This window comes from Rhipicephalus sanguineus, chromosome 7, assembly GCF_013339695.2.
Source record: "Rhipicephalus sanguineus isolate Rsan-2018 chromosome 7, BIME_Rsan_1.4, whole genome shotgun sequence".
Lineage (NCBI taxonomy): Eukaryota > Metazoa > Arthropoda > Arachnida > Ixodida > Ixodidae > Rhipicephalus > Rhipicephalus sanguineus.
The window spans coordinates 166,654,867-166,681,112 of NC_051182.1; the positions used below are offsets into that span (position 1 = coordinate 166,654,867).

Here is a 26,246-nt window from a genome sequence, read left to right on the forward strand (position 1 = left end):
TTGTCTAATTTTGACGTTTTTGCCTGGCATACCGAGCCTCCTGTCACAGGAAGAGCAACTTAGTAATACCACTCAAATAACAATTCTCTTGTATGTCCCTAACCAATAAGTGCATGTGTAAGGAATGCATGCCAGAGCGCTTCCCCCACTCTCACGCTTTGTTTCATACATCAGGTGCAATGACATAGCGAGACTTGCAGTACATGCGTCCGCACCAACAAATAGTTTTAATGATTTTACTGCTTGTAATACAATTCTTTTTTTTCCACCTTTAGAGTGACTAATAAATGAAAGATACCTTGGGCCTTAGAAATAAACAAACCCTGTTATTTATACAGTTCTGGATCACATAGCGTCTCTTTATTTTCGTATTGTGGCCTCCGCGATTGGTCGGGTAGCGCGCAGCCAGAGCCAATCGCGGAGGCCACATTTGTAACGTCAAAATCACACTGCGAGACACACGAGCTTACACATTTTTCTTACAAAAATTCTTGCATAGTTTCCATAGCATTATGCCTGATGTATGAAACAGAGTATAGTGTTGAGTAAAGAGCCGAGAGGGACACGCACCTTTTGCCCGAAAGGAGACATTGTAGCCTCGGGGAACTCCGTACCAGTCGACCTGGGGCAGTGGCGTCCAGCGGACACGCAAGGCATTGGCATTTACGGCCCGCACGGTGACGTTGCGTGGGGGATGTGCGGGCGGAGCCTGGATGGTCTGGAACCACTGAGAGGGCTCGCTCGGCGGGCTGGGCCCCACCACGTTCGTGGCAACGAGGCGCAGACGGTACTCGGTGAACGGCACCAGAGGGGACACGTGCAACGTCCGTGCACCGGGTGCACTTGTCTGCACACAACGTACCACTTGCAAAAACGCTGGTAACCAGATTCGATTTCAGAACTGTTGATTGCCACAGTGCAGAGGCTGCCAGGATGAATGTCTGATAAAACACAGATTTTCCATCAGGTACATCTTGTCAAGAACAGTGCAAAATTTTAAACGAGGACAAAACGAAGCGGAAAAACACAAGACGAGCGCTGATTATCAAATGAAAGTTCATTGGAAAAAGTAACATTTATACAAGCAATTTTCATGTATAAATGTTACTTTTACCAATAAACATTCCGTTGATAGTCAGCGCTCGTCTTGTGTTCTCCCTCTTCGTTTCGTCCTCGTTTAAAATTCCTCGCTGTTCCTGACAAAGTGACTGATCTCCAACTCGCCAAATGTGCATCCTTCTGCATTTCCAATCAGGTTCATTTTAAAAGGGGGGTATAACAAAACCGCAGACAACTATGTTTATAATGTGTGTTACAGTAAAACGAGCCGCTTTTTAACAATTGAGAGAACCGACCACCTGCTCCTAAGAGCACATCGTGTGACAAGCATATTACACAATCTTCAAATTAATTATGCTTTCAGATGTAGGATTCAGGAAGAAATTATACTGATGCCAATTCCAGTAAACTTCCTCCCCGTCTTGACTCCATAAGTAGCAATGTTGTAAACTGCTTCCCTGGATATGCACTAGCAAAAGCATAGCGTGTGGTCACTCCACTGCCAAGGGGGGCACCCTATCAAATGCCGTGCCCCCTAGTATTCACTTGCTCAGTCATGTTAGCTAGTCCTCACCTCATGAACCGGTATCCACTGCTCGGAACGTCGCGTCTGGGCCTCCACGATCCAGCGGGTGATGGAGGTGTTACCATCGAAGCCCGGCGTGAACTGGAGCATCACCGAGAACGGCCCAATGTTGGACACAGCCAGGCGTCTCGGTGCAGTTGGCAACACTGAAATAAATGAGTTGCATTACACATCCAGACATTTCAGCCACATTACACAACCAGAGAGACAGATCACGAGATCTAGGTCAGCGAATCTGGTTGCAGAACTAATCTTTTCCAAAGCACATTTTTTCCCCCAAAACCAAAACCCTTTCAGAATGAAATCAACAGCCTGCTACCATATGTTGAATTCTAATGGCAGAGTCGGAGCAGCAGATGGACTCTGCGAGCGAGCCCTTGACTCTGGCGTAGAGCAACGCCTCAAAATTAGCGACTGGAACACAATCCATGCCGCCAGAGCAAACATGGGAGCAAGGAGGAAACGGAAGTGCTTGAGCTGCCCAGAATACCTTGTGTGAAGTTATTTCATTCTGTTTATTCTGCTGTCGAATTCCCGCTCGTACACGGCAGTTGCAGCGTCACTGTCACTATTTGATGAATTGCTCGTGCAAGAACGGAGTTTTCTGACTTGGAGCTGTCACTATCAATCAGTGGAAGCAATGCCGCACGATTTGTCAAGGCGCCCATGTTAGGGTACCCATGTCGTCCGCCATTACTGTCAAAACACGCGACACCGGCAGCGCCCCCAAGCTGGCAAACGTGTTAAAGGAAGTACCTCACGCCGAGTACTGGTACACTCTGCCGATTTTGGCGGAGCAACTTTCCTGCTCCACGGAGTGACTCCTGCTCTGAATCCGCTCTGACTCTCTCATTGGAACGCTTCACTCCCGCCCTCACTCTGCCACTGGAACACACTTGCTCCAATAGGAACAGAAAAGCTTGCTCCGACTCCACCATTGGAATCCAACAATAGTTAGCATACCTGATAATGAAGCTTTCGCAGCTGCTCTCTGAAATTTCCTTCGGTCTTCTAGTACAATTAATTTTTATATATAGTTTATTATATATAGTTTATTATATATAGTTTATTATATATAGTTGTATAGTGCCATTCCTTTCTCGTCTACAAAAATTTATTTTTTATGTGGGTAATCTGCACTGACATTAAGATGCACTACTTTTGTTCCTAAGAAATCTTGATTGCATTTTATACTGTACCACTAAGGCATCTAAGGTGAAAGTCTTAGATAAGGTGCCTCATAAAACACAAAAAGTGACCATTTGTGTCAAAATGATCCGTTTAAAAAATCAAGCAAAGCAAAAAAAGCAACCGACACGCCCCATGGCTCCATGCATCATACAAAACACTTAACGTTCATTAACCCTTTGAGGGTCGAATTTTTTCGCGAAATCCAGTCCAAAAATGTGTAATTTTTTTATTGCTGAAATAAATTCTTCAGATGATTCTATTTAAGAAAAGAATTGTCTAAAATTTTTTTTCGTGACCGTAAAGTGACAAAAAAATCAGTTTTGTTGTTACATACATATGGTTTATTCGTTGTAAAATCAGGCAGAATCCTAAAAAAAAAAGCTTCACAGTTTTTTATGAATAAAAATTATGCATTGTATTAAACATAGCTCACAAACATACAAAAATAAGCACACCAGAGTACGTTTCCGGTTAAAAACGCTCGTGCTCTAACACTAAAAACTTTTCAGCGTGTGATAGCCTTTGAAGCATGGCTCCCCGTGCACGCGTTTCAGATGTCGCTCCTTGATCGTCGTCGGAGTCTGAACTCGTCAAAGATCCTCGTCTGACGAACTGAAATCCAATGAATCAGATTCTGATTCGGCACTTGGGGAATAGTCCGCATCGGAAGAATCGCTGCTCGACTCACTGGCAGCAGAGCAACCGGCGCGCGCTTCCATAGCGTAAGCGAACTGCGTCAGTGAGCGAACGGAAGAAAACTCTATGGTTGTGCGCCTGTCCGGAAAGCAAAACGAGTGAAAAAGCTACAGTAATACTTCGTCTTATCGCCAACAAGACGTAGTTAGTTTTTCCGAGACCCCAAAACAGGAAACGCAATCACGGCGGCGTCGTTTGTGTAATATAGCGCCGCACGGAAACAGATGTAATCGCGCGCCGGGGTGCAATAAAGAAGAGAGTAACAAGCGATCACCCTTTCAGAGATTAGAAACCAAACAGCCATCAGCTTTGCGGGAGCAAGAAGCGAAAACCACCCGAAGGACGAAACCGAAACCAGCCGGACCGCGTGCGCACGTTCTGATGCGAGACTACAAGCCGCCGCGCCTCTTTGGAAAGAAAAAAAAAAAAGACGGAGAGACATTGGTGCATTAAAAAAATTACACGTATTCCCGAAGCGTGGCAGCACATTCCAAGCAAGAGAAATGGGAGAAGGCGCGCGTTTAAAGCCAAACCGCGCCGCGGGCGCTCTCGGTTGCGCAAGCGATAGCCGGCGCGCGGCGCGCCTTTTTGCGAAGCATAAAAATAGCAACAACGGAGAGACATCGGCGCATGAAAAAAATTCCACGTATTCCCGAAGCGTGGCTGCCAGCACATGCCAAGCAAGAGAAATCATCGAAAAAGGCGCGCACTTTAAACCAGCTGCACCGCGAACGCGCTCGGATGGGCAAGCGATAGGCGGCGCGCCGTTTTGGGAAGCGAAAAAAAAATACAACGGAGAGACATCGGCGCATGAAAAAAATTCCACGCATTCCCGAAGTGTGGCAGCACAGGCCAAACAAAAGAAATGATCGAAAAAGGCGCGCGTTTTAAAAATAAACGCTATGCCGTACATGTACAACGAAAACCCTTTGGTACCAGGAAGCTTCTGCCGTACATGTACGGCGAAAACCCTGAAGGGGTTAAAGCACTACAAAGTAAAGTAAGAAGTAACTGAGAGTAATTAAAAAGTAACTGAAATTAGGAGTAATTTAAAGTAAATTAAAGTAATTAGCATAATTAGCTTTAATTGAAAATGATGTCAAAATAGTACAGACGGTAAAATAGTGCAGATGTAATGGCTTTTGCTATGAAGTCGTCTCAGCATGCGACAAGGGACCCCATGAATTTTGTAGAAGTGCTGCAGGTTGTTCGCAGTGCTCTGAATAACCTCCCCGACTGTAATAGCTAAATGGCGCTGGGAGTATGAGCATAAATAGACAAATAAAAACCGAATGCAGTGGCCAAAAGAGATCATGAACACACACAAGACTAGTGTCCTTCACATCCTAGCGTCTAAGTACCGGCAAGAATCAGTACCCTTACCTGGTGGGATGCCCGACTTGATGGATGCCTCGATGCTTGGGCCAGCCCCGACAACTGTCCAAGCAAAGACCTCGATGGTGTACCATGTGACGGGACGCAGGCCTTTCACGGTGGTCTCGGTCTCGTCAGCCGTCAAGTTGCGCATTATTGCCGACCCGGGATCATCTTTGATCCAGTACCTGAGGGTGTAGCCTAGAAAGGGGACAGGGTGCACCTTATTAAGGTGGGCAAGCTGCTTTTTGGGACCAAAACTTTCCAAAAAGACAAAGAAAAAAAGAATATATTTTTCAGGCATATAATTTTTGGAGTTTGCCATTACTGACTCATAATCTCACCAATTTTCATACATCCTAGACCATTATTTTAGCCATAACATCCTTTTAGGTCACATCAGCAACCAATGGTGTTTTGACCATTGCTATTTTCACTGCTTTGTAAGCAATAAGCTAACTCATGCAGCCTCTCATGAAAAAAAAAAGAAAGACATGCAAAATATTTTTAAACAGCCAAATCACAGCAGACCAAAGAGAGAGCCCATGATGAGGTGGACTTTCTCTTTCATGCCAAATCTGTTAATAATCGTTTGCTTTATCAGATGGGTTTGCTTGATCAGATGGAATCAATTATGCCACCTTACACAAATTCAAGTCCAGTTTTCTCAATTCAAGTTTATCAGAAACGTCTTCAGATTCAGATTCAGATTCTTTATTTTTCTTGAATTGCACCAAGAAAGGTACAGAAGCTAAAGGTATAGCAATACCTGACAAAAGGCCTCTGTACCCGTTTTACAAAAATATTAAACAACAAATACATAGCAAACTTTTCGCAACACACCAAAACATTGTTTAAATCTAGCATGTAAAGATATACAAAAAGCTCGATAAGTTCACAGCTCGCTGAGAATTTGGAAGAATACCGAAGGATAGCACTAGAAAAGGTTCCCTTGCACTGAAGTAACAAACAATATGTGAAACGAGTAAATACATGCTAAGTATACTTTGTTTAACACAACATTTCTGTCAAAATAGAAATAAATAAAATAAGTAACTAACAAATAAAGGAAAAACGTAAAAGCACAAGTGCTTCTAAAGAAATGCACGGTGGGTCATTATCCACAAGGAAAAATGCATATATATATACACAATAAAGGAAGTAACATGTATTTTAATGTGATAACCTGAAAGTGAACGCTTTATTGATCAGCACCCTCTTTAGTTGTTTCTTAAAAAGGTTTGGACTAACATCGAAGTCCAAATCTCGTTCTAATTTATTAAGAAGCAACATGGTTTGATATTTAAGAGATTGCTTTCCATAGTTAGTCCGCGTTATTGGCATGTGGCACTTTTGATCTCTAAAGTAGTACGTTGATTTATCATTGCTGTTATTAACGTATGACTTTTCACGATGTAGTGTTTGAAGTAATTTAAAATAAAATATTTGGTCGGCCCTTAATATATTATACTTCATAAATAATGGTGGTGTTCTAAGGTCCCGTGGGTTGCCCCTATAGCGTTCAAAGCAGCGTAGTACCGTATTTACTCGATTCTACCGCGCCCTCGATTGTAACGCGCACCAGTTTTCCGCGACCCCCCCCCCCAAAAAAAAGTAATACATCGATTGTAACGCGCACCCATTTTTCGTGAGAGAAAAGAACAAAAAAAGTCCGTAGGAGTCAAACATCGCACATTCAGAAGAACAAGTATTTGGGTTTTAAAGAACTAAAGTTTCAAAAAAGTAAAACAAAGTCAAAAAGCTGGCCTTGCCGCTAAAACTGTCACCACTACGGCGGCGATACGAGTCGCGTAATGGATCAGTCCTCGTCGCTGTCGGACAACTCCTTGTCGCTGTCAACACTCTTCGATTTCGGGAAACCGGCCCTGCTTTGGTCCACTGAAACCTTTTCGTGAAGCTTTGCTGTAAAAAATCGTCTGCTTCTGTTTGCGCCAGTCTCGCATGCACGTTTCGGGAACTCCGAACGACCGCGATGCGGCCCGATTTCCGTCCGTGTCTCTGCACGTGTAATAACTTCTTTTAAATGCGGCATCGTGGTGCACTCGTCGAGTATTTGGCGTCGGCACTTCCATGCCGTCGATGCGAACGCAGAACGGGATGACAATCTCCTCAGCACACGTACGAACTGAAAAAATGGCAGAAATGGCCAAGGCGCGTAGGAGGCGGCCATTTTGAAGTGTCGATGGCAATGCGATAACCGAGTTTCCTTTTTTTTTTTTTCGGTACTCGATTCTAACGCGCATGCGATTTTTGGACTCGTTTTCCCGGAAAAAAGGTGCGCGTTAGATTCGAGTAAATACGGTACCCGTTTTTGTAGAGTTACTAGTTTATTGTAATTGCCTTGCGATGTCGTTCCCCATACTAAATTTCCATAGCATGCTTTTGAATAAAACAGCGCATAATACATAGTTATCATTAGGTGCACAGGGATGAAAGGGGCCGCTTTTTATAAACATCCCACACATTTCGCCAGTTCAACTGCTAGGCTACTGATGTGTGCATTCCACGATAGGTGTTCTTCAAATATTATACCGAGAAATTTTTGCGTGGCGACTCTGCTAATAGACTCCCCTTCAAAAGTAATTTTCAACTCGCTATTTATCATTTTATGCACTGCATGAAAAATGATGTATGTTGTCTTTTTTGCGTTTAACTGCATCCGATTTTCCCTTAACCAGCATGAAAGAGATGATAAGTAATAATTTACATTTGATTCGAGCGTTGTTAGGTCTTTCGACTCGAAGAATACGTTTGTGTCGTCCGCAAACATAATTATTTCAGGAGAATCACGGATATTTACCAAATCGTTCACATAAAGCAAGAATAAAAGGGGCCCTAGAATTGATCCTTGCGGAACACCTTGTGTTAACATTAGTTGGGAAGAAGTGGTGTTATTTACCTTGACTACTTGAAAATGATTTTTTAAGTAATTTTCAACTAGGCTTAATGCCGTCCCCCGTATGCCATACCTTGAAAGTTTGTTAAGCAATATATCATGATTAATGCAGTCAAACGCCTTTTTGAAGTCTAAAAATAAACCGAGCATATATTTCCTGCTCTCAATAGTCGTTATTATTTTATCTTTAATAAAAGTCAGTGCCTGCTCTGTTGATTTGTTCTTCTGAAAGCCATACTGACTCTTGGTAAGTATGTGGTGCTTATTTACGAAAGATATTAGTCTACTATGTATGATACTTTCAAAGACCTTTGATATGGTGGGTAGGACTGACACAGGGCGATAATTTGTAAGCATATCCCTTCTACCGCTTTTATATATGGGTGTAACTCTTGCTATCTTTAAAGCTTGCGGAAAGATACCTGTACTAAGAGTAAGATTTAAAATGTGGACAAGAGCATCGCATATTAATGGCGATATGTGTTTAATTTCTATAGGACCTATATCATCGACACCAGCTGCCACATTGTTCTTCAACTTATTTATAATCCGTGTAACTTCTGCGGAGTCAGTTGGTTGCAAAAACACAGATGATTTCGTCCTAACAATATGCACTACAGAATCTGCACGCATGTCTTCACTAACAACTCTATATGCACCAGAGTTAACAAAGAAGTCATTCATACAATCTGCCAAAGCCTTTCTGGATAGAATTGAACCATCTGGAGCAGCTATGTTGAACTCACTACAGTATAGACCGCTTATAACGTAAGTCGCCGGAGTCGCGAATATCCGCACTATAAGCGGTACCGCACTATAACCAAAACAACCTTCTTCAAAGGCTGCACTTGCGCAAAACGTGTTGAGCATGTAGCCTCGCGTCTCCGATAATCGACACATGCGATTTGGGGCGCTTACAACCTCTTAAATCTCCGAATGTTCAAAAATTAACCGCCAAAGACAGGGGAAAAAAGCAAACAAAACAAAGTGCCATCGCGGAAATTCGCCGACTACCTTTCAGGCCATCTCGAGGTATGCGCATTACACAGAAACCATGTCGAATCGCGACCGAAATTTCACGTGCTGAGCGGTACCGATCGTTCGATTTCACGGGCGCGCACGCGATGTCCGACATTGCAATCGAATCCGGAACCACCATTCGAGAGTTGCATGTGCCAACCATGCCCTCGTTTTCATTAACGATATGATTCTCTTCCCTTCAAGTGCAGCCATCGCAAAAAGTTTCGTTGATTCCGCACCAAATCGCAACTTTTATCGCCCGCGACCGCTACCGAAAAGCAACCAACGCTGATTAGGCCTAGCGTGCGGTTCAGCATGTTGTCGTGGGAAGTTTGTCCAAGACAACATGAAGATCGGACGTCGAAAAGATCGCACTCAAGCACTAACCCAAGAACAGCGCGCGCGTGATACGAAGTTTGTGTTCGCGGCCGGGAGATCAACGGCGACAAAAGCCCGCCAAGCTCGTTTAAGTCCGCGCACTGGCAGAAAAGGCGAAAGCTCGCGTCATGAAGCCGCAAATTTGCGGACGAGGTCGCAAGCGCGATATCTGTAGCAAGTGTGATAACGACGACGCTTTTACCGACAGGAAACTTACTTTAAAGCGCACTTGATGAGGACGCGATCGTACGTTCCACGCGTAACGCGCTGTCGGCAAGCGGCCGCGGAGCCTTGCCGCCTCGCCACCGCCGGTGCAAAGGCTACTCCGTCGCCTAGGCAACCACCATCCTTCCCCACTCGGCGAGCCCGCACAGCGCTGCCGCGGTCTTTTTCCTCCCTCCGCCCCTCGTTCGTTCACTGTGCGTGCCCTCGCCCTTCGTAACGACCTCGTCGCTCCCTTCCCAGCGGCGTACCTCCTTTGAGAACCGCACTCGCTACCCCGTTTGTCAGAAATATTTTCCCGCAACCGCATTATAAACGGTATTTCATCTTGGGGGACTGCACAATAAGCGGTATGCGTATACATGCGGTTCTATGGGAGGGTAAACGGGAGTTGAAAAAGACCGCATTATAACCGGTCCTGCACTATATGCGGTTACGTTATAAGTGGTCTGCACTGTACTTGTTTGTTTGCTTCTGCCAGTAAGGGTGTTCACTACCTCCCAGATCTTTTTATGGTTGTCAAGTATTTTCTCAAAAATGTTTTGGTAATATTCTCTTTTTGCTTTCTTTAGGTCCGAGTTTAGATTGTTTCTGTAGTTTTTATATTTCACAAATAGTTCTGGTTTTCGTGATTGAACAAACGCATGATACAACGAGTTTTTATCGTTGATTCGTTTTCGAAGCGCTGCATTCATCCAGGGCTTTCGGTACTTTTTACTCTTACGGTTCTGTATCTGCTGTAATGGGAATGCCTCATCATACTTTTCTTTCAATAGTCGAAAAAATAAGTCATAAGCTGTATCGGCGTTTTTTTCTTTGTACACGTTTTTCCAATCAATGTCTTTTACAATGTCGTAGAAAGTATTCTTTGCAGCATCATCCATACGCCTTTTAAAACGTATAGGCTTGTTGAGCGAAACGTGTTTCGAACAGGTAATGCAAAATATAGGTAAATGATATAGGTAAAATATGCAGGATATCACTGCAGGAGTCCTCATAAGCTCTCCAAGCTTTTACCAAGGTGCAGTGCTTTTACTGAGGTAATATACAAGCGTTTACCAAGGTGATATTTAAACAATGCAATCATATAGCACACTGCAGCAGTTCACGTAGCAATAACTATTCTAACAGGCACACACTTAAAGACAACCTTCACCACAAGCAAGGCATTTAACGTAAAAAGCCAACGCCTGAATGCATAGAACACTGACCCAGCAAAACCCCATTGGATTCCTCAGGAGGTGTCCACAGCACCCGCACTGAGACATCCAGAATGTTGTCGAACTTGAGCGATTTCACTGGCCCAGGTACTGTAAAAACATCACAGGTCTAAGCTGTCAGCAAAGAAGACACAAGGATAGCAATGGAAACAAGGCACAATTAAGCTATACTAACAACATAACCACTTTGAAGCTCAATTTTAATTTGTTTGGTATGAGAAAAGGTCTGCTGAAAAAAGAGAAAACCAACAAAATTTCACATAAAAACATTAGTGTCCGTACATCAGAACAGTGTACAAGTTTCAAAACAATTTTTCTCATATCCGAGTCATTTGGATGCCAACAGAGTCACTGAAACTTGCTAGGCTGACCCCTTGCTTCCTTTAGAATGCAATAAAGTCCTTCTTTACAAAGCAACAATTCACCTGGTAGTACATATTGCTGCATGGAGGTACTAAAGGAAATACTGGAAAAGGAAATTGGCAACCATCCGATTGTAGCACAAAGCCACAAGGAAATCTGTACGGATTTCTCAGAAAGAAAGCTTCTTAGTTGCCCTGTCAATTTCCCTTTCCTAAGCCTTCCGACACCTTACCGGGTTCCGCAGAACTCATTTGCAATAGTATGTGTCCATATGCTTCGAGTTGTCAATTAATTCGACCTCGCGCTGCCAATTACTAGCTCACTGGTTAGCTCAATTAGAGCGACCGTCCTGGAAAGGCGTTGGTCCCAGGTTCAATCCCCAGAACAGGATGCATTTTTCGGCAGCTAAGAAGCTTTCTTTCTGAGAAATACGTGCGGATTTTTTTGTGGCTTTGTGCTACAAAAGGGTGATTGTCAATTTCCCTTGCTTAACCCTTCCGCCACCTTGCGGGATTCCGCAGAACTCATCCCCCCCCCCCCCCCCCCCCCCCAATAAAGGAAATACCACTACTACCGATCGTGTCTCTACCGCCTACTACAAAAAAAAAAAAAAAAAAGAAAAGGACCTGAGCTGCTATCCCTGCTGTTAAAGGGACACAAAAGAGCAAAATAATTTTTCTTGCATTAATAAAGTAGTCTTCCACGATACCAAAAACACCGCGCTTTCTGTACGAAGACGCTTAATAAGCGAGAAAACGCGCAAAAAGAAAATACAGGTGGCGACGCCACCTTGGAATTCCCACACCATTTGCCGTGACATCACATATTTTCGACGGCGCCTGCTTGGGCCTACGTAGTTCCTAATTGGTTAAATCGAAGTACATTGTCCTCTGAGGGGGCCAGAGACTTGACATAACGAGTTTGCGGAAATTTCGTTGAGCCAGTGGCACCAAAATACGTAAAATGCTCTTGGAAATCTTTTACGTCACGAATTACAAAGTTCGGCGCGAAATTTAAAAGTGAAACTTTGAACTTGGTTTTCTCCTCTAATAATAAACCTATGGTGGTGAAATAAACGACACAAGAGTTCTCCAAGCATACTTTATCAATCTAAACCAATTCACTGTTTCTCTTTAGTGTCCCTTTAACTTCATTGTAGGATGGTCTCCAGTATGCAGTTCATCACACCTTCAAGCAAGGCCAATGGTACACAGCCAAAAATTACACAATGCCACCCTAAAAAATGTGCCACCATGGCCATCTCACCGTCCTGCTTGGTTGTGGCCAGCACGGGCTTGCTGCGTGGTCCACTGCCAGGGCTGGTGAAGCACAGCACAGTTATGTTGTACATGTGGTACTTGCGCAGACCCGTGATGACAGCCATGTGCTCTGTGGTTGGCGAGCCCACATTTGGTGCCACCAGGGCAGTGGCATCCGGGGGGGACACGCCCACTTCACGGCCCCTCAACCACGCTTCGACTCGGTAGCCCTGGTTGATGCCGTTTACACGCTGGGGGTCCGGAGGTAGCCACCGAACTCGGACGGCCGTTGAGTTGAGTGCATCCGCTCGGACAGCAGTGGGCGCCGCTTGGGGCACTGCAAAGGACGACGCTTACTGCAGGCTCCACGTCGTATTTTAGTATTACACGCTGTTGGGCTAGCAGTTGCATTGCATAGATATGTATATATAGTCAAGAGCTTAACGAAAGTTCACCTCGTCAGGTAACATGATGATGAAGTTGCGGCCACTGACCAAGTCAAGGTGAAAAAACAAAGGAGAGATGTTTCGGGCACCGTACGTCCTGAAACAGCTCTTCTGTGTTTTTTTTTGCCTTGACTTGGTCTACATCAGAAATACATATGCAGAAGGGACAAGCACGGGAAGCTGTGAAGAAGACCTCAACCAGCCTTCACCTCAATGTCACCTCAACCGACCCTCATAAAAAATGCAAAGCCTACAGGCACCTACTAGCTTTCATGGTGGATTCATCAACAAAGTTTTGCTAATTATCTTGACTTAAGACGAGGCAATGCTGACATCACAATTGTTCATGAAACCTGAGACTGGCACCATTTCTGTGCTATACCTTGAAAATGTGCTACACTCCTAATGGAAATAGGAAGCACCTCCTTTATGGACTTGCGCAGAAGTAAAAAGGCAGGTGTCTCTGTGGTGCTTTTTGGTGGGAAGGGGCACCCATATGCATAACAGCACAGAGGTCAACACAATGATGCCCATGAAGCTCTCGTTAGAAAGGCCAGTAGGTCTAAGCTTCTTTCGTTTAAAAAATGAGCCGAGCTTTTTTCAGCATTGTTCAGCACCCAGCAGACTGTCATACTGCTGTTCTTTTCTCTCCCCAAATATTTCTTTTCCTACAAGTGCTGTAAAGGTCACTCCTATCAAGACGAAGCAAACGCGCGCAAGATTACCTAGAGACAAGACGAAGATCACAGGTCAAGCACATCACCAACAATCAGAACAAGAGCATAACTAACAATCAGGACAAGCACATAACTAACAAGGAAATGAGCATGAAATTAACAAAAGACAAGATGAAGAAGGCCACCAGACAAGTGCATAACACTGTCAATTATGAGCTTGTCCTGTGGCCTTCCTTGTCTTGCCTCTCATTAATTTTGCACTCGTTTCCTTCACTATAAATTACCAACTCGCCCAACAGTCTATTTTTCCAAGTCTCATCAAGCATCAGCATTACGAACGCACATAAATCAAGTTGCTCAGATTGGTGTCTCACCTCCTTCGAGCGTGCGCACCAGGATGCTGGGAGAGAAGACACCCAGCCCCTTCTCGTTGTAAGCGGCCACTTCGATGGCGTAGTTCTGCCACACAATGAGATCTTCCAGGAGCGTGCGCGTCGTGGTCACGTTCTGCGTGGACCAGGCACTGGAGGAGTAGCCTGCTAGCCGGAAGCGGACCACATATCCCAGCAGGCGACCGTTGCGCTCGCCCTCGAGCGGAGGCTGCCACTGGAGCATCACGGAGGTGGCCGACCGGGGTGCGCCCACCACGTTCTGTGGCGGACCACCGGGGGGTTCGGGGGGCACCGACACCGGCTCTGTGGGACCACCGGGACTGCCTTCGCCCACACCATTCACGGCACTAACTCGGAACTGGTAGCTCACCTGAAACCAAACCTGGCTGTCAGCCTCTTTCCTTACTGTACGACAACGCACCGACTATACTCGATTACAACTTAAGAAAAAATGTAAGCTCCGCTCACAAAACTGTGGCACACCTGCCCTGCACCTGTGAAAGACAGCCATGCTAGCTGGTTTCCACTCGAACCGTAAGCGCTTTTTTCTTGGCTAATACAAATACTGGCATATCAAGAGTTAATGGTTCAATAATAATATCTGGGGTTTTACGTCCCAAAACCACGATATGATTATGAGAGACGCCGTAGTGGAGGGCTCCGGAAATTTCGACCATCTGGTGTTCTTTAACGTGCACTTAAATCTAAGTACACGGGCCTCTACCATTTCGCCTCCATCGAAATGCGACCGCCGCGGCCGGGATCGAACCCGCGACCTTCGGGTCAGCAGCCGAGCACCGTAACCACTATACCACCGCGGCGGTCAAGAGTTAATGGTTCATCATTGCTACCTAAAACATTATGTTTGGCTGAACAGTAATGTCAGAATATTTGATGAAATTTACCAGGGCGTTCCAAGTTTCCGACCAAAATCCAGCGACACAAACGTGTCTTAATGGGAGCCAACTGTCTGAGCAGCCGAGAAGTGCTTGACATCACAAGAATGAATGAGTGCTATTGAATGGAGCATTCATGCCAATTCTAATAATATAATAATAATAATAATAATCAATCAATCAATCAATCAAATCAATCAAACGTTTATTTAATGTGCCCAGGAACAACCGTAAGGTCTTTGTACTGGCGCACGAAAAAAAAAAAGGCCAACATACATAATAAAATATCAGGGATAGAAAACGTTAGAAAATTGCACATATACAACTATGCGCAGGAAAAAAAAAATGTCAACAGTGTACGAGGCTATGTAAGTACAGTACAAAGCTCGGAGCAGAACGACTGGGAGCTGTGAAAAACATCGAGCTCCAAAAAGTAAGCGTTGTAAAGACGCTGTATCCTGCCAATGGTCGAAAGAAAAAAAAATAATAAAAAAATGTCAACAGTGTAATAATAATAATAATAATAATAATAATAATAATAATAATAATAATAATAATAATAATAATAATATCTGGGGTTTTACGTGCCAAAATCACGATATGATTATGAGGCACGTTGCAGTGGAGGGCTCCCAAAATTTCGACCATCTGGTGTTTTCTAATGTGCACTGACTTCGCACAGTACAGGGGCTTCTAGCATTTCACTTCCATCGAAATGTGACCACCGCAGCTGGGATCAAACCCGCGACCTTCGGGTCAGTAGCCGAGCACCATAACTACTAAAGCACCACGGCGAACTCATGCAAATTCTCTGTGGGAGAGACAGCAATGAATGTGGGCGGAGCTGACATTTTTTTTAGGTTGTATCAAAGTATAGGCTTATGCAAATACCGTATTTACTCGAATCTAACGCGCACCTTTTTTCCGGGAAAACGAGTCCAAAAATCGCATGCGCGTTAGAATCGAGTACCGAAAAAAAAATAGAAACTAGGCTATCGTATTGCCATCGACACAAGCCGCCTCCTACGCGCCTTGGCCATTTCTGCCATTTTTTTCAGTTCGTACGTGTGCTGAGGAGATTGTCATCCCGTTCTGCGTTCGCATCAACGGCATGGAAGTGCCGACTCCAAATACTCAACTAGTGTACCACGATGCCGCATTTAAAAGAATAGTTATTACATGTGCAGAGAGACGGACGGAAATCAGGCCGCATCGCGGTCGTTCGGAGTTCCCAAAACGTGCGTGCGAGACTGGCGCAAATAGAAGCAGAATATTTTTTACAGCAAAGCTTCACGAAAAGGTTTCAGTGGATCAAAGCAGGGCCGGTTTCCCGAAATCGAAGAGCGTTGACAGCGACAAGGAGTTGTCCGACAGCGACGAGGACTGATCCATTACGTGACTCGTATCGCCGCCGTAGTGGTGACAGTTCTAGCGGCAAGGCCCGCTTTTTGACTTTGTGTTTTACTTTTTTGAAACTTTAGTTCTTTAAAACCCAAATACTTGTTCTTCTGAATGTGCGAAGTTTGACTCCTACGGACTTTTTTTGTTCTTTTCTCTCACGAAAAATGGGTGCGCGTTACAATCGATGCATTACTTTTTTTTTTTGTCGCGGAAAACGGGTGCGCGTTACAATCGAGGGCGCGGTAGAATCGAGTAAATACGGTACCACTTTCTTGGTTTGAAGGGAACTCTAAGTTAATGGTGATTAATTTTGAAGCAAGTTCGAATTTGAACCCCTTTATAAACAACATGCACCAGGAAGCTGTCCCTCATATGGGGGGGTCTCTTATGCACAGCGTACCATATTCTGATCAACCCCTATTTCGATGTTTCAAGACCTCATTGAAGCTGTTGTTTAAAACATAATTCGGAAAATCATTACTGTGTTTGTCGACACCATGATTAGACGTTCTATAACGGGCATTGCCCTCGTGAAGTATAAGAAACGTACTAGTTTTACCAGTTTGAACACTAATGAGGTGTTCAGCTTAGATGTGGTCGACCCTGTACATACACATGTGTCTCTTACACCCAACTGTCTGTTCGATCAGTCCCTGTTACAAAGGGGTTCAACCGTAGTAGCAGTATTTCAATAATACTAGGGTGCAAGTTATAAGTGGTAAAATATGTTATGTCTTAAAATTTCCAATACTTAGCCCATATAACGTCCCTTTAAACTTTAACAGAGGATCACTCTAAGTGCACGTGGCTTAGTCGCAGTGCTGATATTCCCCTGAGTGGGTGGTTTCACGGTAAAGCGGCCCCACATTGCAGTGAAACCACCTCTTCAGGCGGGTTACATGCAGTAAAATAAGTGCTGGGGTGGCCTGGGTGGCCTTGCTGCACTCCCCCCCCCCCCGCTGCTGATGTCCATAGTAGTTACTGCAATCAAGTATGCAAAAGATCACACTACTTATCTAGAGGGTTGCTGTAGCAAACATTTCTGATGCACCACTAAACTCGGCACATTTCTGTTGCACTACTAAACCGAACTCACAACTGTACAAGGTACTACTAGCAAGTCACTTACAGAGGGCTTTAACTGGGAGACTAGGACAGAGGTTGCCTCTGCAGAGATGTTCGAAAGGGCTGTTGTCCAAGGAGCCAGAGAGTCAACAGTCACTGCGAACACACCACATAAAACATGTGAAGACAACCAGCGTGCAAAAACATCAGGCATGTGGTATGGCATGACCTTGCAAGCGTATATTCTGCAGAGACTGCAAAACACAAAGCTTTAACAGTAGACCCAAGACGTAAACAAATTCTTTGAAGACACACAATAGGGTCCAAGCGACATGGCAATGTTTGCACAACACATGGGATGTCATCACATAACAATGTTTAGCAATCACACTTTAGAAAGTAAATACGTGCATGTGCTTGCAAACCACACAACAAAACAAAACATGTTGCAATGTGCGAGACAAAGAAAATGAAGAAAATGAAGCAACAAAAAGCTCGTAACCACGATGTGATGCAAGTCAAGTTCTGGCAAATGTGTAACTTCAAACAAATAAAGCAGGTGCTTGTTCATGCTAGCAAAGTTCACAATAAAGCAACATGTATGCTCAAAACAAACACAAACGAAAGCAATAAAAGCAGTACAGCACACTGACGAGCAACAAAAGCTGCTAGCACTGTACTCACGCCAAAACACGTCTTCTGTTGATGCAGCAAATTTGAAAAACGGGACAGGAAAGAAGGAACAAGAAGAAAAAACAAACCAATTAGTCGCTGTTTATCACCTCTGACTGAGCAGTGATGCATGTAATGAGGCACGCCAAATGACAGACAACAGATAAAGTAGCTGTTATTCAAAACTTAAGTGTTACGGTATTTACTTGAACTATGATCCCACCACAATCTTGGATGATCTTGCTAGTGAGTACTGTGAAGGCCGAGTGTCATCAAATAAACGCTACATAGACTACACTGTGCAAGGCACTTGAGGCACATAATGGATCACGAGCACCGACAGCAGTGACGTCGTACTACTACCTGTGCAGTAGTAGCAACTGACACTTGAAAATGCATCAGCATCTGCACACAGGAGGTGTCAGATTAATTCTTTGCCATGTAGTGAAGAGTCTCTCCTGGACTTTTCATTCAGAACAGGAAGGGTGCCTTCATTGCAGCATTGCAGATGGACAGGAAGGAAGCAGAAGTGGCACACAGCACACAACCTCCGTCGTGGTGTGTCTTTCATCGTCATACAACAATCACATGCAGCCCCATGCGGTATTCAGCTCAATATGACATTTTTTTTTGCTCTCACATCACTTGTGAACAATAATAAGTATGCAGCAGTATTACCTAACTGTAAATGAACGAACTGCATACAGCAAAGAAATACAGTCTGGTCGGTCTTTGAGCATTTGTGCATAATGGCAGAGCTGTAGATTAAACAAGGCACACGTACAGGCAGACAAGTACTGCTTGCACACCGACCATTACTCTGTGGTTTATGATTGTGCAGCAGAAGGATATTTGGCTGATCATTGTTGCTGATGATTATAGACCCCAGCATTGAAGCATACTCATGTTCTGCCCGCTTTTAGTGATCAAGACAACAGGTAGATATCACAGGCCTTCACAATGAACAATGAAAACAACATATGCGTGAGTGCAACTTCAGTGGCAACGTTGAAGGTTAGGTTAGGTTAGGTTCAGAGTCCTGTGTCTACTCGTCCGTGTTTCTTTTTGCGCTGTTTTCCCTATGCATACGTACCAACAGGCTCGCATTCAGGTGCTAGTAGGTTAAGTTAGGTGGGGTGGCACGTGGACAGAACATAAAAGTTCTGGAGCCCTTGCCCTATCAGAAAAATTTGGGCGAGTGAAGCTTGGCATGCGAGTGCCTGACATACAACTTTTCTTTCTATCACATTGCACAATGCTCCCTCCCGTTTTCTTCCTGCATGCTGGGAATTGGACCTTCACCCACGTGTTTAGCAGCACAACACTTCAGTTGCTACAGGCAAGAACGATGGTCATGCGTTCATGTACAGGCAATGTGAAATGACGAGTCATCTTGATAACCTCAATAAAAGATCAGATTGCCCTATCAGAAACGGCTGATTGCCGGCAAGCCCACAATCAAGAGAGCACCAATTATTGGAAGACTGCACATACAAATGTGCATGTGACCGGCACACCTTCGAAGGCTGCATTTCTTTGTGCTCGTGGGTGCCGGGTTTTTTTGTGGTCACACCTGCAATGCCAACGTCACTTGTGAGGCAATACACGCTTTTTGCTTGAATATGAATACATGTGTCACTATTCTTCCGTATTTCAGCCTCCTGTATTTCCACCATGCTAACGTTGCATACAGCAATAAACATCAGCTGAAAGTTCAGCACTTGTCCTCTCTGGACATGTCTCTTGTTTGTTCTCCTGCCCTGCCATTATGCAGGGGTGTACAACATTCCCAATTGTGCACAATGCCTGATGGCCAGTGGTACATCTCCCAGTGTGCAAATGCGAGAGTACTGACCAGTGGGCAGGGCCCGCATCTGCAGCACATAGTGGGTGATGGGGCTGTGGCCATCGAAGGCAGGTGACCAGGTCACGTTCACCGTCTTGGGCAAGGTGTCCGTCACAGATGCTTTCACATGGCCTGGCGGGTGCGGCAGCTCTGCGGGACATCCCGGCATCGTCACGACAGTTGCAATTTATAAAAACAGTCAAAACTGTACAGTCTTTCTTTCTCATTTATGCAATGACCTTCATTTCACAGCAATGCAACGTTTGTAACTTTCCTTTGGACAATATCACCAGGTCACAGCCCAAAACACTGTATTTAATGAACAGTCACCAAGTGATGATGTTGATTTGCTCAAATGTATCTTCCTTCGATTGTCCCTAGATGCCTTCACTATTTCTTTTTAAACAGCCAAGCTGTTTAAAGCCGAGGTAAATCCTTGGGGATCGTCGTCCGCACTTTCTAGCCCAGCTGCGAGAGCGGAGCCTGACGAGAGGGAGAGCATGGGTAAAGCTAAGTGGGTGAGAGGGAAGCCTAGTGCAGCAAGGTGAGCCTGGTAGGGAAAGGGTATGTAGATGTTGAAGCTAGGTAGAGAGGAGGAGAGCAAAGGCGAAGCTATGGCGCGAACAGAGCAGGCGGTGTGGAGAGGAGGAGAGAGCAGGAGCTTTACTGGCTGTGCCTGTGGAAGGAGTCAACCAATGGTAGCGTGCACTCGAGCAGAGGTGATGCTGGTGACAGAGAAGGAAGGGCGCGCCGAGCTTTAGCGAAAATGGAGGAAAGGCACGCTGATGCCACCAGCTCTGCTGTTTAATCAGCCTTCGCAACGTTAGGTCAGTTGAAGCTGCGCATAATTTTTAAGCTGCTACTACTGTATAGCTTTACATTACCTTCTTTAGTAGCAAGTGAAGGGTTGCCAACAAAGGAAAAAAAACTCTAAATTATTATAAGTTGTTTCGGGTTTAACATTGTGTCTCAACTAAAAAGTAGCTTCGCCCTCTCCAGCAGAGACAAATAGACACATATATTCCTTATAAGGGGGGCTAGGTATTGAACTTGGCCAATCTAGGTTGACAAATTTTACCAGGCCAATTAGATGGCCTTTAATGCTGCTAAAAGAACAAACTCCAGAAAGAACAAAGAACCAAAAACTTATTAATTGCAGCACTAAGCCACTACCACTGACTTTGGACATGCACCATGCACCATCCTCCTTCCTCTGAAGAGCGCAGATCTTTACTGCCAAATTCCTGATTGCACGTGACTTGTATCATCCAACAGTAACCAACACAAACAAGAGTGGTTGGTGTATTCACCAGTGAGGTCGCAAGTGACTTTGCGAGTGACTCACCGATGACCTCGAGCTTTGCCGAGCGAGTGTCGTTTCCGCCGGGTGACGTGACGACGCAGGTGTAGGTGCCGATGTCGGTGTTTCGTGCTTGGTCAATCTTCAGGGTGCCGTCCGGTGCCAGATGAGTCCTGCTCGAAGCCGTTAGTGGTTTCTCCTCAAAAAACCATGTGACCTGCAAGCAAGCAGTTAATCACTCAATGTGAACAGCGCATAATACCAAGGAAAATAATTATTTGTGTAGAAAACTATGCCCACTAGAAACATAAGGGTTCTAAATTAATTAATTAATGCACAAATAAATAACATCAAGACATGTAACGTAAAATTGCAAGCGAACGCCCCCTTCTGCAAGTCTAAATTAGAGGCAATGTGGGGGCACTTTCCGAAAATGGCTCAAAAATTCAAGATGGCGGTGGCAAAGTATTGCTGCCAGCAAAAAAAAAAAAAAAAAAAAAAGAAAAAAAAAGAAGCATGGACTTCCTCAGAAGTCTTCTGGCTCTCGTTCGTGGCATGGCATATTCTAATGACATCTCACAAACACAAGAAACACAAACACAATGTGATCAGATCACGGGAAGCATGTCATGGATGCACCACCGATATGAGCACACGCCTATGCAACAGCTCTGGGCGACAGACAAAGAACTCGAAGGCCTTACTCTTGCTAACTAATTACGTCATAGGTACCATAATCAAACTGAAAATACAGCTCTAGAAGGCCATGCTTTTGCTCACGGGAACCTGAATGTCATCATGGGTGTCGTGCGCTTAGTTCTGGGTGTCATCATTATGCGAGAAAGGGGGAAAAAAGTCAAAATTTTGACAACACATTTTAGGCACAGGCGCTTAGAGATAGGGCCGCTATGCAGAACTCGCAGGCCAGTGGTGCCCAGACGCGTGGTTTATTGGTGAGGGCGGCGCTTGCTCTGAATTTCACGGTGGGTCCTTTGCAATGGGAGAAGGCACTACCGAGAAAATTTGCAGGAAACATGCATGAGGTACTCAGATGCACACGTGGCCATACAATCTAATGAAACACTTCATATTAATGTGGTTTATAGGTCCACACAAGATTCCAAGGGTGCCTTCAAGGGGTCCCGAGCTCACCTGATAAGGAACGCTAGGGTCGTGTGATATACGGCACTGCAACTCGGCCGTCGATCCCAGGATAACTCGTGTGTCGACCGGAGGCTTTACAATCTGGGTGCGAACTGCGCAGTGAGGAGACACGCTTTGAGGTTAGTGAACTCTGCTTGAAGAATATGCTGCTGCAGTTAGAAGAGTAAAGGCTCATTCACACCTGCGACTAGCACCGGTTGCGTGACCATTTGCAACTGGTGACCAACAAGAAACTCAAAGCACTCAATGTTCACGCCTGCATGCAACCAAAACTCGTCGCCACACAAAATTCATGTTTGCTCGCGTTGCCATTGCCCCACAAAGTAAGCTGATGTCCTGTTGCTGCACATCTGATTAGTTCAGACGTTTCCGAATGCAGTCACGCAACTGAAAAATCAAGCGGGAAGCGACTGAGCCATAGTCGCTTTGCTTCCAAAGCAGCCACCTGCGACCGGCATAGTTGCAAGTGCGAATGAGCCTTAAGTATACGTAAATGTTTCAAGGCAATGTTCCCACAAGAAGAAACAGAGTAGCATTGAAAAATTTTTGCACAGAAGCAACACAGGGAACAAGAGGAGACACAAGACATTTACAAACTTAACAAACAGTGCATATGTTGTGTTTTATACTATGCTGTTTATTTTTTCTTCTTACTGCTGCTAATTAAGGGTAACATTCTGCTAATTAAGCTATTACACTGCTGATTATGTTGCAAATTAAGGGGGCAACATACCGAGCACTGTGAGGTAGGCCTCTGCACTGGCTGAACCAGCCGAGTTGGCCCGCACGCAAGTGTACTTCCCGCTGTCGGCCAGCACCACTGAAGCGATCACCAATGTGCCACTCTCGAGGATCTGCATGCGACCCTCGCTGTGCACAGGCACCACATCTGTACAAAAAAATGGGAAGTAAGCTTAACAAAGCAGACAGAATATGTCCACAGGTCATGACTGGTGCACCTGACATTGTCTTGAACAGTGAAGACCCTTTTCTGAAGTCATTATTAAGCTTTAAATCACTTCAATGTCTATGCCAAAAGGTTATTTTAATTAGACAACCTTACATCAACAAAAGTAGGGGATAAATTCCTTTACTCTAAGGTAGAGTGAAATTAATGTGGAGTGTATAAAAAAGCTCCACTCTTTTTTTTTTTTCACGTGAGAAAATGAATAAACGGTGATTGTTATCAATAGTTTTGTTTCAAGACAACAGGAATGATAGTTTAAAACAGACTCGCACACCTGCCAACCTATGAACTGTAATATTAGTGAATTTCCGATGAACACAAAACCAAGGAAGAGAACAGGGAAAAGCGCAGATTTTTTGCTTAAGGCTTCGCTTTCATACGTTATAGAGTCCCTGACGCCGTTTCACACTACCGTCAACTGCCGAATTTTCGGGCATGCTCGAAAATTCGGACACTTTCGCAGTACCGTCACACGCCCCATAGACGTCAATGCATCAGAACGTCTGAAATTTAGGACGCTAGAATTCTTCGGTGTCCAATTTTTCGGACTATCTGAAAACATTTCAGGTCTGAAACGGCATTAAAGCCCCCTTCTCTGCCGCACCTATCATCTCGTAGGTTCAAACCAGCGCTTTCGCGAGTCTACCTGTTTGCGACAGTAGCAGAGTCCGAAAGTCAGCTTTGTCGCGATGCCGAAGTGTTATGGGGTGAAGCGGACCGGAAATTCAAAGGGGCCGCTGTCACGGCACAGTGCAGCAATGTCTTTATGGATAAGCACCGGAAATGCAAGGAGGCGTAATGGAAGCAGGCGGCAAACGTGCCAGTACAACTTAGTCACTCACAACCCTTTATGATAAGCATTTTCAGCTAACTGATTAATAGTGCATGTGACCTAGAGCAGTTGTGAGCATACTACACGCTTAAAATAAGCGACAACTCAAACGCACCGTGCCGCCGTTCATGCTGCCTCTTTGTGCAAGACCACTAAGTGTGCGACACATATGTGTTGCCTTAACGAACAAAAGCAGCTTGCCATCACCGCGCCCATGTGCGGTCAGGAACGGAGTGGGCATCACGAACACTTTCATGAGAAACGTCTGTGTATTGTACAGCAAGTGCACCGGCAGTGAGGGCATTAGCTTAGTTGGCGATATGCTGCACACAACTAGAAAAATGCTGCACACAACTAGAAATGATGGGTTTACACACGGCAGCAAATGTTGTGTGTCGGCGAAGATTTTAATATACTAGTAGCACATCATGTAAGTGCACACACGTATCGGAAAAAGCCCGACAAGCCGTCCGCTCTTGCGCCACAGTCTTAGTGTTCTGCGTCATTGTTTCCAAATGCACCATGCGAGAGAGCCATAATCTATTCCGCGTTTTGCTGGTATCGGCGGCGCTCATCATGAGGTGCAAATTCACAATTGGCTGTTGGCACATAGTTAAGCAGGGTTTGAGGGAGGTACCGAATGTATTCACAAGAGCCTGGGCATGCACCAAAATGCCTGATAAGTAGAGCTGTGCGAATAGCAAAATTTGGGGTACGAAGCGAATTCGAATATTGAAGTGTGAGTGCAAATCGAATCGAATATTTTTCGAATATTTCTCGAACATTTCTAGAATATTTTTCGAATCCTTCGAAGCGAAATTGCAGAAAAAAAGAGAGGATTCCTAAACATATTCTTATGAGATAGCAGCATGAAAGAGTTTCTTTTCGCTAGGTTGATGAAGCACTGGCGGGGTGGTGTTTCATAGTTGTCTTATGAAGAATGAGGCGGTGTAGAGGCCGAATTCTATTTATGTACATGATTTGGTGCAACCAAAGTGTTGCCGACAATACTTTACATGTGATAGGCAAAGATGCCATTTCCTCAGCCTCTCCTCCTCTTTCAACTTCTATGGAAGCCCAACTGATGTGGCAGACAAGGGTGTGCTCCCTTCAAGTCCGGAGTTCCAAATCTGCCTCGTAGGCATCGATATATAAGAACATCTGAAATTTTGGATGCTAAAAAGGTTCGGCTTCCGATTTTTCAGACTTCCTGTCCAAATTTCAGGTCCAAAACAGCGTTAATTTAGCCCGCACCTCTGCCACATCTTTCATCTCCATGTTGGAACCAGCGTTTTCTTGAGTTAATACATTTGCGACCGTAGCGGAGCTTGAAAGGCAGCTTTGCCGCAATACGGGGGTGTGATGAGGTGAAGCATATTGAAAATCTAGAGACCACTTTCAATCTGACGTTGACTGTGTCTTGGCAAAGTTCAACCGTAACGGAGCTTGAAGTGTGATGAGGTGAAGCATATTGGAAATCTAGGGACCACTTCTATTCGGACGTTGACTGTCTTGGCAAAGTTCGACTGTAACGGAGCTTGAAAGGCAGCTTTGCCGCAATACCGGGGGTGAAGAGGTGCAGCATATTGAAAATCTAGGGACCACTTCCAATCGGACGTTGACTGTCTCTTGGCAAAGTTCGACCTTAACGGAGCTTGAAAGGCAGCTTTGCCGCAATACGAGAGTGCAATGAGGTCAAGCATCTTGAAAATCTGAAGGGGTCACTTTCAATCGGGCATTGACTGTATTTGTTTTGGGGAAGTTCGAATAGTTCGAATAGTAAAATTCCAGTGCGAATCGAATCGAATAGCAAACACTATTTGAAAAATATTCGAAATTTCGAATATTCGCACACCCCTACTGATAAGTCAACTGGGACCCATTGAAGCTATATCAGATGTAGGTGTGGTGATTTGACCGCTTGAGCAGAATAAAAAAAGCATGAATTCGTTTTTTCAGACTGCCCATTTTTTCAGACATTTGCGCAATCCCTAGGAAATCTAAAAAACTGGACATTGACTGTATCTGCCAAAAGTTTGGGTAGGAGCGCAGCCCGCACTCTGAGCAGCATAGGGCCCAATGTTAGTTGCAGGTGACATTGCAGAAAACTTCATCTACAACTCGGTCACCTCTCGGCAAAAAAAAAAAAAAGATGTTGCAACGCCTGTTTTTCATGATGCCGGTGAAAGTGGATACAAGCAACAAAATGTAAATTACACTGCCACATATGACACATTCGCGCGTTATACACTCTTGTTGCCCAGTACTGACTGGGCCACAGTCTTCAAGAAAAGCCAATATGA

At 44.7% G+C, this 26,246-nt stretch overlaps 1 protein-coding gene across 1 annotated transcript in view; it reads right to left on the minus strand.

The window, feature by feature from the left end:
- Window positions 1-26,246, minus strand: part of LOC119399245 (protein sidekick-like) — an 88,774-nt gene that overhangs the window by 43,745 nt on the left and 18,783 nt on the right. The window contains 12 exon segments of the mRNA XM_037666061.2: window positions 571-847; window positions 1,634-1,791; window positions 4,916-5,107; window positions 10,655-10,753; window positions 12,293-12,622; window positions 13,783-14,170; window positions 17,227-17,318; window positions 17,847-17,861; window positions 19,690-19,830; window positions 21,026-21,197; window positions 22,133-22,236; window positions 22,878-23,033. Coding sequence (XP_037521989.2) covers window positions 571-847; window positions 1,634-1,791; window positions 4,916-5,107; window positions 10,655-10,753; window positions 12,293-12,622; window positions 13,783-14,170; window positions 17,227-17,318; window positions 17,847-17,861; window positions 19,690-19,830; window positions 21,026-21,197; window positions 22,133-22,236; window positions 22,878-23,033 — 2,124 coding nt within the window.